This window comes from Fundulus heteroclitus, chromosome 19, assembly GCF_011125445.2.
Source record: "Fundulus heteroclitus isolate FHET01 chromosome 19, MU-UCD_Fhet_4.1, whole genome shotgun sequence".
In the NCBI taxonomy this organism is placed as follows: domain Eukaryota; kingdom Metazoa; phylum Chordata; class Actinopteri; order Cyprinodontiformes; family Fundulidae; genus Fundulus; species Fundulus heteroclitus.
Window position 1 is genome coordinate 31,527,180 of NC_046379.1, and position 13,255 is coordinate 31,540,434.

Here is a 13,255-nt window from a genome sequence, read left to right on the forward strand (position 1 = left end):
AATTTAAACTCAATAGAAATGGGTAATAATTAAGCTTAGTGTACATAAATTTCTCTTAGTTCTTTGGTTACGATTAAGTTCTGAAGCAATGCAACATCACCAACAAATTAATAGAAAATTTTACAGTGTCCTGTTGGAAAATACATAGATATGCTGGATAATTGAGCCCTCTCTTTATTCATACCAATGTTCTTGTGCAGAACTGAAAGAAGGACCAGTCCTCTTGTATAGCTTTTGGCCATAACTGTAGACAGAAGAGTGAGGTAATTTCTTTAAGTTCTTAAAGGCTGATGGTATTTCCGAATAAAGTACCTCTTGTATTTGGGCCTTTTCGGCCTCTCTCTCTTCTCCTGTTGGAGAACCAGAAACTGATTTTTGCTGAACATTTTTCAAAATGGCTGAATTTGCATCACAGAAAGGAATGAGGAGATAATTTATCTGGAAGAGCTGCAAGCAGGGATGCACTAGTGTATTCCTTCTTGGAGCGTTTTCAGGATAACAGGTTAGGTGCTGAGATACGTTAGTGCTACCTTTAAACTAAAAGCAAGTCACAGACAGCTTTCATACCAGCAACAACAAACTGCACAAGCATCGTTTAGGGAGATATTTAAAGTCATACTCTGCAATAAAGACTAAATAAAAGAACCAAAATAAAATAATACTAATAAAAAGGAAAAGAGAAGCATAAATAACCTCATGCTGCCTCCGGTTATCTATTTCTGAACCTGGAAACAGGTCCCTGATGTAACAGAGTGCTGATATGCTCTCTGGCTTTTAGCATCAAGTCTAGTCGAGCTCTGAACTCTGACCTTTCCTGTTTGTGGACACCCTCATTGAGAAGCATTAGGATTAGGCCCCTTTGAAGGAGGCTAGATTTCTACTGATATCAAGACTTGAGAAAAGAGAAGGATTCCTGTCAAATCAACCTGCTGACTCAGACCCTGTTTGACCCCAGGCTAATCCTCGTTATCAAATCTAACCAGTGAGCGCTGTGGTTAATCAGCTAACTCTGAAAGGCCCAGCAGTTGACAACCACTTCTATAGAGATACTACATACACTAGCTGGGAATAAATGTCCCAATCAAGAGTGGGTGGGATTCAAAATAAAATGAATAAAAATAAGAAAAAGAAGCGATAGATGAGGGGGATGGAAGAACCAGTTCAGAACCAGAATCATCGTAAATCCAGCAAGAGGGGCTCTCTGTCTCTTTTTTTGTGTTAAGAAGAGCAATTTTTCCAGAAGTTTCAGGACCATCTTCCCTTTTATTCTGAAATTCTTTAGATGGCACCCACTTTGTCCTCTACTGGGATCTACAGAGTGACTCCAGGAGGGAGTTGAAACTAATTCACCTTAAAACCTGAGCTCAAGCCTTTATTTTATTACCCAGTCAGGAACTAAAAATGTGTTTTCCTTTTGCAATGGGGAACGCAGACCCTGCACTTCCTTTCCTGTTTCTCTTAGACGCTGTTTTTCAGTACTAAGATGTCCAGTATCAAAGCTCACTGCAGTGGCTTCTGTTAAATCTCCACTCCGGCAATTTGCAATTTCCTAGCCGCAAAATTTCACACGCAAGACACTTTTATTATTACATAAAATATACCATTGGGAAGACATAAATCAACCTCTGTAAACAAGCTCATATAAACAAATGCTAGATAATGGTGGCGTCTTTTATAAATTGTAATGTACTTGATGTTGCAAAAAAAAGTAAGGATTTAAAAGCTGCAAAGTAAGAACCATTCAAAGCATGATTAACAGTTTTTTAATGACACCATTGTGGAATAATCTTTTCTACAGCAGTGCTTTTTAGACAAGTTTGGTTCCATTTAGAAATATAAAGAATTAAAACAGAAAACTAAATTGATGTAACTGTAGTAAGACCCACATGGTAACGTTCGCTATATTTAATAAATGCAGAAGTCACGTTTTCGTTTTAAGGTTGGAGCTGCAAAGGAACCTCTGACATGCAAAGTTGACATTCTGACTTCAGTTTATCTGGGAACTGGGAGATTCTGAAACCAGACCACAAACGACCACATTAAGAACGCAGATCCAAACCACCATAGCTTCACACCTTTTAAACAGCTTCCAGTAAGATCTGGACCCCACTGGTTCAGAGCTTTACACGTTCCTGACAGGCGGAGCACTGAGGCTGGATGATCTACACCAGGTGTTTCATTCTGTAGTCACCTGATCCACTACAGGTGAGTTTTATCTCCATTCACATGTTCATGTGACTTGTTTTGTAGTCATACGTTTCATTCAAAGGAGCTCTGTGTGCAGTCACATGACTGGAAGACAGGTTTCTGTCTGGAGTAACACGTCGTCCTCCTGGTGGATCTGCTGGCATCAAACCACCCTGTACAGATGAATCTGTCTGAGGTCCTCTGGGTCTGTATCCCTGCCCAGGTAGACATTGTAGTCCACAGGAAGCTCCTCTACCCAGCCTGCTGGTAGTGGTACCTGAAGGACACACAAAGGAAACCCTCAGGACCAGTTACAGTGTCTCGTGTGTAGATCCCTCCGATCTAAACAACCTATGTATCAATCAAAAACGCCGCTGGTCAGTTCCCCCCATCTGTACCTCTGTAGTGTTGGTCATTTCTTTCATTTCTTTTATGGACACGAAATGGCGCTGCTCTGTATGCAAGTTTCATTTCAACTATGCATCAAACTGTACACACTAGGACCTCATTCCCCCTTTTAATGACTGCTGAATTAAAGGTAATTTGTATAAAAAAATAAAGATATCTAGTTTTATAACTCAAATGAGAATCTATTGCTACAGCTGGACACTGAGAAAAAGTTATTTTTTTTGTTGATGTTATATAGATTCATGACTGTAAAATATTCAAGCCTTTATTTCTTGTAATTTTGATAATTATGGCTTACAGAAAATGAATACCATAAATTATTTGCTGAGTTTCACATAGCTAGTTAAGATTCTGCTATAAAAGCTGATCCAGAACCGAACCATTTTTAAAGAAAGACCCAAAAAAAAAACAGCCATTCTCAATGGTTGACTGTGAATAGGAGCAGAGCTTGACTTTGAGTTTTTGAGTTTGCTACAAACTGAACCATCTCCTGGTGTTTTTCAGGTGGCCAGCACTGACTTTACCTGCAGAGCATCCAGACTCTCCTGCAATCTGGGAACAGTAACCAGCAGAGATCCTCTTTTCCTGAAGGCCTTCATGATGAACTTCCAGGCTCTGTACAGAGACGGGGGGGGCAGGAATTCATTTTAGCATGTGCACTACAGTTGGCATTTTCTGGAAAAGTCCTGTTGGTTCTCAGAATGATTACCCAGTTTGCTCGCTGGGCTCCATGAAGTACTCAAAGACATTGTTCATGATCAAAACATCCGTGCCCTGCAGCAGAACCTCTTGAGTGCAGACGTTTGCATGGAGAACCTGCAGAGGTCAAAGGGTTTTTATTAAAGGTGTGTGAGCGCTGGAGCAAAGCTGAGGAACGTTCAGACACAAACCTGCACTCTGTCAGCCATTCTGTATTTGTGGAGCATGTCGTTCTGCAGCCTGACAAAGTCCTCGCTGAGCTCCAGTCCAACGAGCCGAGAGGCTGAACTGTAGACATAACCCTGAACACACATGATATATTAACAATAAACGGCCAGTGGGACTGAACTGTGACCATCATGGGTTTGGATTCTTCCCCAATTTCCTTGTTTTCTGACACAGAAAAAAAAAGACACATAAGTGTTTCGTGGTTGGAAACAAAAGGGTTTCACCTTGTAAAAGAGAGATCACGGCGTGAGTGATCAGTCTGCATCTGTTAACTTTCTGGAGGAAACATTCAAACTAACAATCTCTGGTATCAAGTCAGATCTTAAGCACTGTCATTTTCAAGCTCTCCCTGTTGAACATGCTTTCATTTATGTGTCATGAAACCTCTTAGACTAGACTGCTCATTTTAAAGTTTGTTAGATGAATACCCTCGTTCCAGTGTTGGAAAACGTCATTGTCTACGGACAGATTAAATGTCATGGACATGTCATTTTGGTTGCTCCCAGATTACATCAGTGAGCCCCCAAAAACTTGACCAATGCCTTTCACTGTGGGGATAATCAACGCAAAAAAAACTATCACTACAAAAATGGAAAATTAACATGATTTCAGTTCTTTATATGGGAAGATTGAGGTTTAAAAAACTGAATTCAACTTCAAAGTTTTGAAGATCTGGAGTCTTTCCTTGATTTTTTAACTAAAAAAAAAAAAAAAAAAACGACCCAATTTTTATACAGAAATATAGAAACAAAGTCATATAAACAGATTGACATTTACACACATTTCAGTCCCATCCTACTTTAGGTACAAAGCAGTCAATTCCCTTTGTAATGGCAGATGTAAGAAGTTACGGTCAGAGAGGGATTTTGATGGAGAACCAGAGTAACAGGATTATAGTTAACGTCATGTTTATAACACTGGCAGTAAACTTGCCTTTGTTCTTTTGTTTATATAAATTTAAAGTCAATTTCAACTCCCAAGCTCTTCTGCATCATAGTGTGTATCTTTCGAGTTTAATTTATGATTTGCTGCTATTCACTGAAAACAAACAAACGGATCTGCAGTTCTGCACACAAACTACTAAATATGATTGAACTGAGTTCACCTTATTTAGACTTTTTGAGACTAAATTATATAGGGGCCTTCTTCAAGTAGCCTCATTCCATGAAAACATGTGGTACATCATACCTGTTAGTAATATAGAGTGAAATACACCCCCCCCCCAATTAAAATAGTGTTGCATCAAAGTTACAGTGTATTTAAACTTTTTCAAGGCAACATTACTAACAAAATAATTAATAAATCTAAACTGTATTCCCAGTAAGTTTGGGAGCAAATACTTAGACACAAAAACATGTCCCCAAGAGTTCAGGAACTTTTCTTAATACTCATTTAAAGAGGGGCACTGACTATACAGGAACTTTGTCTGGCATTAAAAAAAAAATTCTGTCATGTTTGCATAGCGCTAAGACAAACTCTGACCCCATAAAGCACAGCTCCTAGCCTGGAACCAACGTCCACCACAGTCCGACCACTGAGGTCTGGCAGAACGTTCTGGAACAGGAACTGAAGCTCTGACATTGAGAATGAGTGTGAGATGAAATCTGCAGAAGAAGAAAACAACAGTAAACATCGGGGTTTACATAGATGTTCATTTTTACAGCACCCACCACCCAGGAGTTGTAGGCCGGGCCTCGGGTTCTATTCGTTTCAACCCCTCATCTGTTCCTACTTTTGCAGTTTCAAATGGTTTCATACCTCGCTTTTTAAGCAATGACAAGGAGACAATCTATGCTGACAACAAGGAAGTTTCATTCCTGCTTTGATAACCCTAACCCTTTCTGTTTCTAGCCTGGACACAGCAATGGACCAAAGAAAAGCATTATTCAGTGAATAGCTGAACGGTCCTTGAGGCCTTCTTCAGTTCCTCCCTATATGCTGGAATGTGCTGCTAAGAATATTTGAGTTGAAAGAAGTGTTTCCCGGATCTTCGATGTGAGAGATTCAGTAATGAAGAAGACTTCAGGACAGTTGAGAAAATCCTGTTAGCTCCAGCATTTTATCCTCCTCAGACAAAAATCGTTCTGGCTGCAAACCACGGGAGAGCTTCCATAACACTGACAGTGGTCTGCAGGTGCATCTGCACCGTTAACAGTGGAGCTTGATTGATAAGGTCCCTGCGTAGGACTACTTCTTATCCAGGTTATCCCTTCCTTTCTGCCCAATGGCCCAACTGATGGAGCACTGGGTCATAAGGCAAAAGTGATAACCAAGTGACTTGAAGGTTGAAGCTTGATCCATGGTCAGAAAACTCTAAAGATCAACTTTTTGAAATTCTTTAGACTTCAATTTAATCTGACATGCTACATAATGAAAAACAAGAGCTATATTTACACAGACAAAATCAACTAAAATGTGTCTATAACAAAATATTTTTAAACTCAACTGTACATAATTATTTTATGTCTTAGTTATCTCTGGACCTAACCTGAAATTTTCCTTTTTCTGATCATTGTGTGCCTATAAACACTAAACGTTCCAGCGACATGTGTGTGCCTGGCGATCAAGCAGACAGATGTGTTCCTACCGAGGGGCGCAGTCCTGAGGGACCCACAGCTGAGACAGTAGTTCCTGCTCATGGCCCCTTCCTGACACAGAGAATCCACCTGCTCGTCGCTGTACAGGAAGCTGTCCACGTGAACTGTGGGCCTTTCCCGCATCTGCATCTAAAAAAGAAAAGACAACAGCTCCTTCAGGATTATCAGCAGTGTATATCTAATATGTAAACTCTGAAGCTGAATGTTCAAAACACGCCATCAGTCAGGTAGAAGACACATGTGGTGGCCATGCGGTGGGGTGGGGTGGGGTGGGGGGGTTACTGCACCCTTACGCCACACACACCAGGCTGTTGAGGGCGGGGCTCTGTCCAGATCCTTGACTCTGACATTGGCTGACACTGCCACTAGGGCGTTGCTGGCAGCAGGTGGCCCCCATTTGTTTTGGTGAGTGAGCGAGATACTTTGTTGACTGTGGATGAGGCTGGGGCTTGGTGTCCTCTGGGCTGCTCATGTGGCTTCTGGCAGAGGGGGATTGGGGGCTTTCCCCCTCATTACCACTGCTTACTACTGCACCCACCTGCTCATGGGGTGCAGGAGGCAGTGCGGCACATGCTGACCCAGCTGGCAGGCCTGTCCTCTCACTGGGTCTCTGCTGGAGGTTTGGGCATGCGAGGTTCTGGATTCTGCAACCGGCAGGGTTGGTAGGCTGTGGCCCCGGTTCCTGGGGGCCTCTGGTCCATGGCTGTGGGGGCTCCGTTTCGGGCTCTCCTCTGGGTGCTGTCCCTGTGGTGGGATGTATATCCGTGGAGCTGTTGGTTTCCTGGGACTATGTGTCCTCTGTGTTTGCTTCTGATGCCTGGAGGGGGATGGTAGTGGCCCTGTGCACCCATCCAAGGGCACAATTCATGCCTCATACACCACTTATTTTGCATGTTCACACACACATTTATGCACTCATAACACAGCAGCTGTGTTACCCTGTACTTCTCTCCATCAGTACCAAGTTGTGTTCCATGTCCTTGGTCTTTGCTGTGCTTTTTCTAGTTTTATTCTCTTTGCAGGTGTTGGTGGTTGTCTTTCCCTGGCTTCCCCATGATGGCTCTAAGAGGATTTTTTTCTGTAGCAGGTTTTCTTTGTGTCTTTGTCCTTTCTCTCACTCTGTCATTTCTCTTCCCCCTCGTCCGTGGCCATGTTGGCAACCAGAGTGCGAAATATGGGGGGTCCGGGGGGGCTCGACCCCCCCGATTAACCCATGAGACCCCCTGAAAGCCTCAAAAGCAAAATTTAAAGGGGGTCCTAAATTGTGTCAAAAAAAAATTTAAATCAAATATTTTTTGTCACTAATGGTCACTAAAATGTTTTTAAGCTCAACATGTCCAGTATTCAATTCAAATTTTTTTTCACAAATATGTTCTGTTTTTTGCCAAGTGGAACCAGCCAATCCTGTTTGCGTATGCAAATTAGCCATGTGCGCGCGCAAAACAGAAGAAAGACGTAACGTTGACAACAATTAATACTAAAAATGTTTAAATTTTAGTATTAGGGACTGATCTTATCTGTTGTGCCTGTGCACTTTATCTGTTTCACTGTTGGTGAATGAGAAACATCCTCTTGAGTCCTTGTATGTCTGGTGAAAGTGAAGAACTGACATTAAAGCTGACTTTGACTTTGACATTGTAATGTTATAGGCCTACTGCATATTGAGAACATTTAGATCGGTATTGCGCAACAATCGGGAGATGAGAACCCCCCCAAACATTTACAGGTATTTCGCACACTGTTGGCATCATTATAACACTGTAACTAAAACCTTAACTGCAATGAAATAAATCAAGTGTCAAGAGTGGATTTAGAGGTATGAAGCCTCCCTTGGTAAAGCCAGTACATTGGCATCATTATGGCAGCCAGAGCACCATTCTGCTTTCCTCATTGACAAGGGGAAAAAAACAAAAACAACAACGTGTGCTTTGAACTGGGGTATAAGTTTAATTTAAGAGACAAACGAAAATCAAAACTTAGAAGGAAGGAACCTTATTTTGTGCAGCAGTCTCAGAAGGCAGCATGGCATCAATGGGTAGTCTGGCTCTCAGGTCCTCAGCAATGCTCTGCAGGATCACCTTGTTGTTGTCAACCAGCAGCTGATCCAGCTCATCTAAAGGAGGACACACACACAGACATCTGAATACCCTTAATAATAGCTTCTAGCTCCTGTTCCTTGACCTCACATGGGGTCAACATTAAGAACTGTACCATGGGGAGGAAAGGAGCTTTAGACTGCTGTGCTGAATTGGGACAGCCTTTAATTCAGACGTAATTACGTGAGGGAAACGCACATGGATGATGTGGGTCAAAAAAGGCCTACAGCCTTCCGAAAATGAACTACAAAGTGCGCGCTCTCGTTTCTCCGGACATCTTTGTTGATTTCCGTGAGGGGGCTGTGCTAATACATCATGTCACGCAAAGAATTGTGGGATACCTCAAGGGTTCTTAGCGCCGGTAAGGGATGTTGCAGGGTTCCTAGGCAAAACTAGCCACAGGAGGGAGCATACAGGCTCCTTTTCCTATCTCCTTCCTTACTGACTGCACTATTCGGACACCACTTGTCATGGCGACCACTAATGCACTTCCACTTAGGCCAAAGAGTCCTTACTCTCTAAGGGTATTCATACTGAGCCTTATAGATTACCTAGATGCCGGCCCTTTAAGAAATGACATAAGACTCGCTACAAGAAATGTCTGAGTCATTCTGGATAACAGCTTAACCTTTAACACAGATGTCCGGATGCATCTCATAGTCCAGGTAGAAGAAAAAAGGTTGGGTAGGTCCTCTAGATGGGTTCCCCTCTGTTGAAACATTTCATCTTTTCTCCAAGAGATGTCTTCAGTCTGGGGACTTTCAGGTGAACTCAGCCTTATAAGCAGTGCCTTTGCATGATGGATCAATAAGTTTAACAGTGACAATCAGAAAACTGGCTGTTCACATGCAAAAGAGGACCATCAGCCTACCAACCAATCATTAGTGCTCTAATGGCTGCTTATTGTTCCTGGGCTGAGTCATGCTCCCCTCTTACAACAGCTTGGTAAGAGGGGGACAGTTGGACAGAGTAATGTTGTGAATGCTGTTCAGAGCCAGAAGGACTGTGACCAGTACATTGAGGAAACAAAGCTGCCACTGGCCAAAAGGATGACTCAGCACAGAAGAGCAACATCATCAGGCCAAGGTTGAATCAAAGAGTTAGAAAGTGTTTACAGATTAACATCTGTAATTAGCCATCTATAAGGAGAGTCTTATTGTAAAATGGTACCATAGTTATATGTAGAAACACAAAGGAAAACGGTGTATATTTATTAAAATATCTTTTGAACAGACTCTCTCTTGGAATGTCTTCCTTTTTCCTGGTTAGCCAGGATGGATTGAGTTTTAATAGATAAAGCAGATTAATTATTTATAAGTATTTATGGCCACCCGGCTCCTGGCTGAATGTTGCTAAGAGCAACGGCAGCATCATCAATGTACTGATCACCGTGTGCTTCACAAATATAACATCTTACCTGAACGATGCAGGTAATTTAGCTTTCTGAATGACATTTTTTTCCTAAACTGTTGTCCCCACAAGTAGACCTGACTCCCCATAGAGTCCTATAGGGCTTGGTCGTCATGACGTATTACTTTGTGTGGCCGCCATATTGAATGCCTCCGCGGCTCCGCCCCCGCTACTCAGACTACTGCCTATGACTACCGCGTACTGTACTCCCTCTCTCAGCCGTGTTTTAATTTGATTAATTTTACCGTAACTTAATTTCAACCATGGTAAACCGTTGCTGTATTGTGAGCTGTAACAGCGTAACACATGATCGCCATGGGAAAAACATAGAAAATGGGTTAACTTTCCACCGCTTTCCTGCCTGGAGGCGCAACCACGGGAGAGACAGCAAGCGCAATGGAGTTGTCGGCTCGCTTGGATCGCGGCTTTAAGACTACCGATCATAACTTTCCACAGTATCCCGATGTCAATGAGAGTGTGTTCCCTGCATTTTCATTCTGGTAAGTAAAAGCTGCACGGTTTTATTTAATAGCCTACAGTTTCTTTCCTTCAGCCGCACACCACATACATGCACATAAATAATAAAACGGCAGCGGGAAAAGGCTCAAATACGTGAGAAACCAGGAGGGTTTAGGGAGGGCTGGCAGTTAATGTTACTAACTAAACCTTTGAAACACATAGCAGCTCGTTAAAAGTACATTACATGCGTGAGTGGTTGTTAGCACTAACGGTTAGCAGGTGCCAGAGCCCGTCTGAGCACAGCTTACCTTTGTGTGAATTACTGTGTTCCCACTGTTTGCTGGCTTTATGATCTGCAGCTCCTGAACCCATCCATTCGTAAACTGCACATGAGACTCCAAGGACTTGTAACTTTGGAACTGTTCTGAAGTATAGGCGCTCACACCACAAACAAGGTAGCCGAAGACGTCCGATATGCAAAACGGTGGCAACAAGTCGTCGTCGGCGCTCCATAATAATGCTGATTTTGTCAACATACCGGTCCCTGATTTCTCTATTTAATGTGTCCCGGTAAATTTCAGATTCTTTTCGGGATTTAAACATATTTTTTCTATCTATTCTTTCTCAACTCTACTTCTACGTCTCTTCGTTCAACAACGTTATGTCAGAGGTATTTTAACGTTGCGTTGCCATCAATATGGCTGCCATGTCCCACAATGCAACGCGGATCCCAAGCCCTATTAAATCCTGGAGCAGAGTGCCGGTTTGCTAGGTCACTGCGGGATGACAGCATTTCTCATGATTTCTCCTTCTTTCTTCAGACATAGCACTACTATGGTAAGCTACAAGAATGGAAATAAATTGTAAAAAGGATTTATAGACACACCTTATGGGGAGCTATAGGGCATATAGTGATTAACATGGCGCTGTAGTGGTAATGAATGTATCCTTTTTATTTATTTATTTATTATTTTGGTTTTGCATCCATACACCTTGTTACTGTATATTATTTGAGTTTATTTGGATTCTATGTCTCATATTAAAGGGACATGTGCACAGGTAACTAAAAAGCCTGAAGAACTGGGGAATTTCCTTTTTCATAACGTTATTTGTGTTTTCTACGGGGCTGCCTTAGAATGTTACAGTACCATTTACTTTTAATGGCATTTCTTGACTAAGCGCCCCATCATCAGTGTTTCATCCTTTGAATGTTAGAGCCTTTGGGATTTATCCTTGGAGCTTGATCGGAGATTGCTGTAGGCTACACGCTGTGCTCAGAGTTCTACCCACCAATCATGGCTCGTTTATATTGTCAGAACCATAGACATCATATACGTAGACGCCCCATTGTACGCTGCCGGCCGCTGGGCCGACGTGCCTACATGGCGGCCATCTTGGGTCAGACCACAGATCAGACATCTGCTGTCAAAATGAATAGGAGGCAGCTCAGATCTCATTTTAATCATATGTTCACAACGCTCGTGACATTTCAGACAGATTACATATATTTATTCAGAACCAAAACTATTTAAATTGAAGTCAAACTGGATGAAAAATGTACATGCACTTACATATTTTGCAGTTATATATTAATCTAATATACACACACAATTTATACACACATAAATTTCTCTCTCTTTCTTCCTATATATATATATATATATATATATATATATATATATATATATATATATATATATATATATATATATATATATATATATATACTGTATGTATAGGCTATGTACACAGACACCGATCTACAGACAACAGCACTGATCTACATAGGAGCAAAACTATATACAGACAAGTGAGAGCAGAGGTGCTCATAACAGCATTTAAAAATTATATATTACAAACCGCAATCTGGGGGGAAATAAATCAACAAAAAACCTTACGCATCTAAGAATCAAATACATTACAAAATCATAGCAAAAACTGTATAATATCCCCCCCACCACAAATCATGTCTATCCAGTAATTTAGGACCATTTTGTTTGTTTTTGGTGTTTAATGTACTTTTCTCTGCTTCCATCCCTGCTACCCATTAGCACATATTGTGTTTATGCCAGAAAAACTGTAACTGTAAAGCATGAGGAATATCTATTATAAAATCTTACTTATGGAAAGTAATTCCCCAGGATCTGGTTTCTAGTAGGCCTATCCTTTTATTTGCGCACCCATAAGCGGAGTAAAAGTCAGGCTTCCTGGGACGTAGCTCTGGAAGTTTGCTTACTTTCAATACAAAATCGAAATTATATATTAAGTTAGACAATAATTTAATTTCATTCAATTGGTCCCATGTAGCCCCTAAAGGGGTGACGTTTCAGTCAGTTGATTTATCTGGAAATCGGGTGAGAATTCACCGCATTCAGAGTGTCTGAAAACATAAAGTACATTTTTCTGAATTGACTTGTATTCTCTCTGAGCGCAGCTAGGTCTGACCTAAGATGGCCGCTCTGTCGGCACGCCTCTCACCCGAGGACGCGGCGTCTACGTATTCATGTCTGTGGTCAGAACCGGAACCAACGAGGCTGGCCAGAATTAGTACCGCTGTCCAGGTGTTTACCTGAGTTTCTCATCCAGTCCAGTAAGTTTGGGAGCTCCGATGGATTCACTGAGCCCAGCAGCTCCCGCAGCTTCATCCTGGCCTCGCCAAAGTCCATGACAGATCAGCAGCAGCAGGAACAGACCTCTGAGCTCACGGCGGCCACAACACGTGGAGCAGAACAGGGAGGACTTACTTCATCACCGTCACTGTTATTTCTCCTCCTCTTCGCGAGCTTCTCTTCTTCGATGCTGCAAACTGCATCATAAGAGTCGATCTACTGACACCTTGTGGAACAACCTACTTTCTGTAGAGTCCACGCTTCAGGAACAAGGCATGGCTGGTAATACAGAATGATTTATATGGAGTATTTTGTTTAATCGTTTAGTTATTTTGTTTCGTGTGAATAAAACTAAATCACAGGTATGATGCAAAACAGATGAGACATTCTGGCATTGTTAAACATTGTTGACACCAATTTTCTTTTAGAAGAGGGGAGACAATAACATTAAGGAACCGTCGTATATTGAGAAACTAAACCATGTAAGCATGAAGCAAAGCTGTTATAATTATTTTGTACTTTGTTGCAGCTTCTCTGGCTTTCCTGACACCTGGAATTTGTA

The 13,255-nt window shown here is 41.8% G+C and overlaps 1 protein-coding gene across 1 annotated transcript; it reads right to left on the reverse strand.

Annotated features, from left to right (window-relative positions):
- Positions 1–1,747: 1,747 nt before the first annotated feature.
- zgc:109986 (class I SAM-dependent methyltransferase) lies at positions 1,748–12,879 on the reverse strand. Its single transcript, XM_012879716.3, has 8 exons — positions 12,654–12,879; positions 8,111–8,232; positions 6,110–6,248; positions 5,005–5,126; positions 3,486–3,596; positions 3,305–3,411; positions 3,120–3,210; positions 1,748–2,464 (listed from the first exon to the last, which is right to left on the reverse strand). The coding sequence occupies exons 1-8, from the start codon at positions 12,748–12,750 to the stop codon at positions 2,351–2,353; spliced, it is 903 nt and encodes a 300-aa protein (XP_012735170.2). The 5' UTR covers positions 12,751–12,879; the 3' UTR covers positions 1,748–2,350.
- Positions 12,880–13,255: the final 376 nt, after the last annotated feature.

Bases quoted from the DNA above. Each gene is read 5' to 3' on its own strand.
- zgc:109986 (XM_012879716.3), bottom strand. From the start codon at position 12,750: ATGGACTTTGGCGAGGCCAGGATGAAGCTGCGGGAGCTGCTGGGCTCA. The intron at 6,249-8,110 runs GTTCCTTCCTTC...TTTCTTTTTTAG, and splicing joins AGACTGCTGCACAAAATAAG to ATGCAGATGCGGGAAAGGCC. The intron at 3,597-5,004 runs GTCAGAGTTTGT...ATGTGTGTTCAG, and splicing joins TAGGAGCTGTGCTTTATGGG to GGTTATGTCTACAGTTCAGC.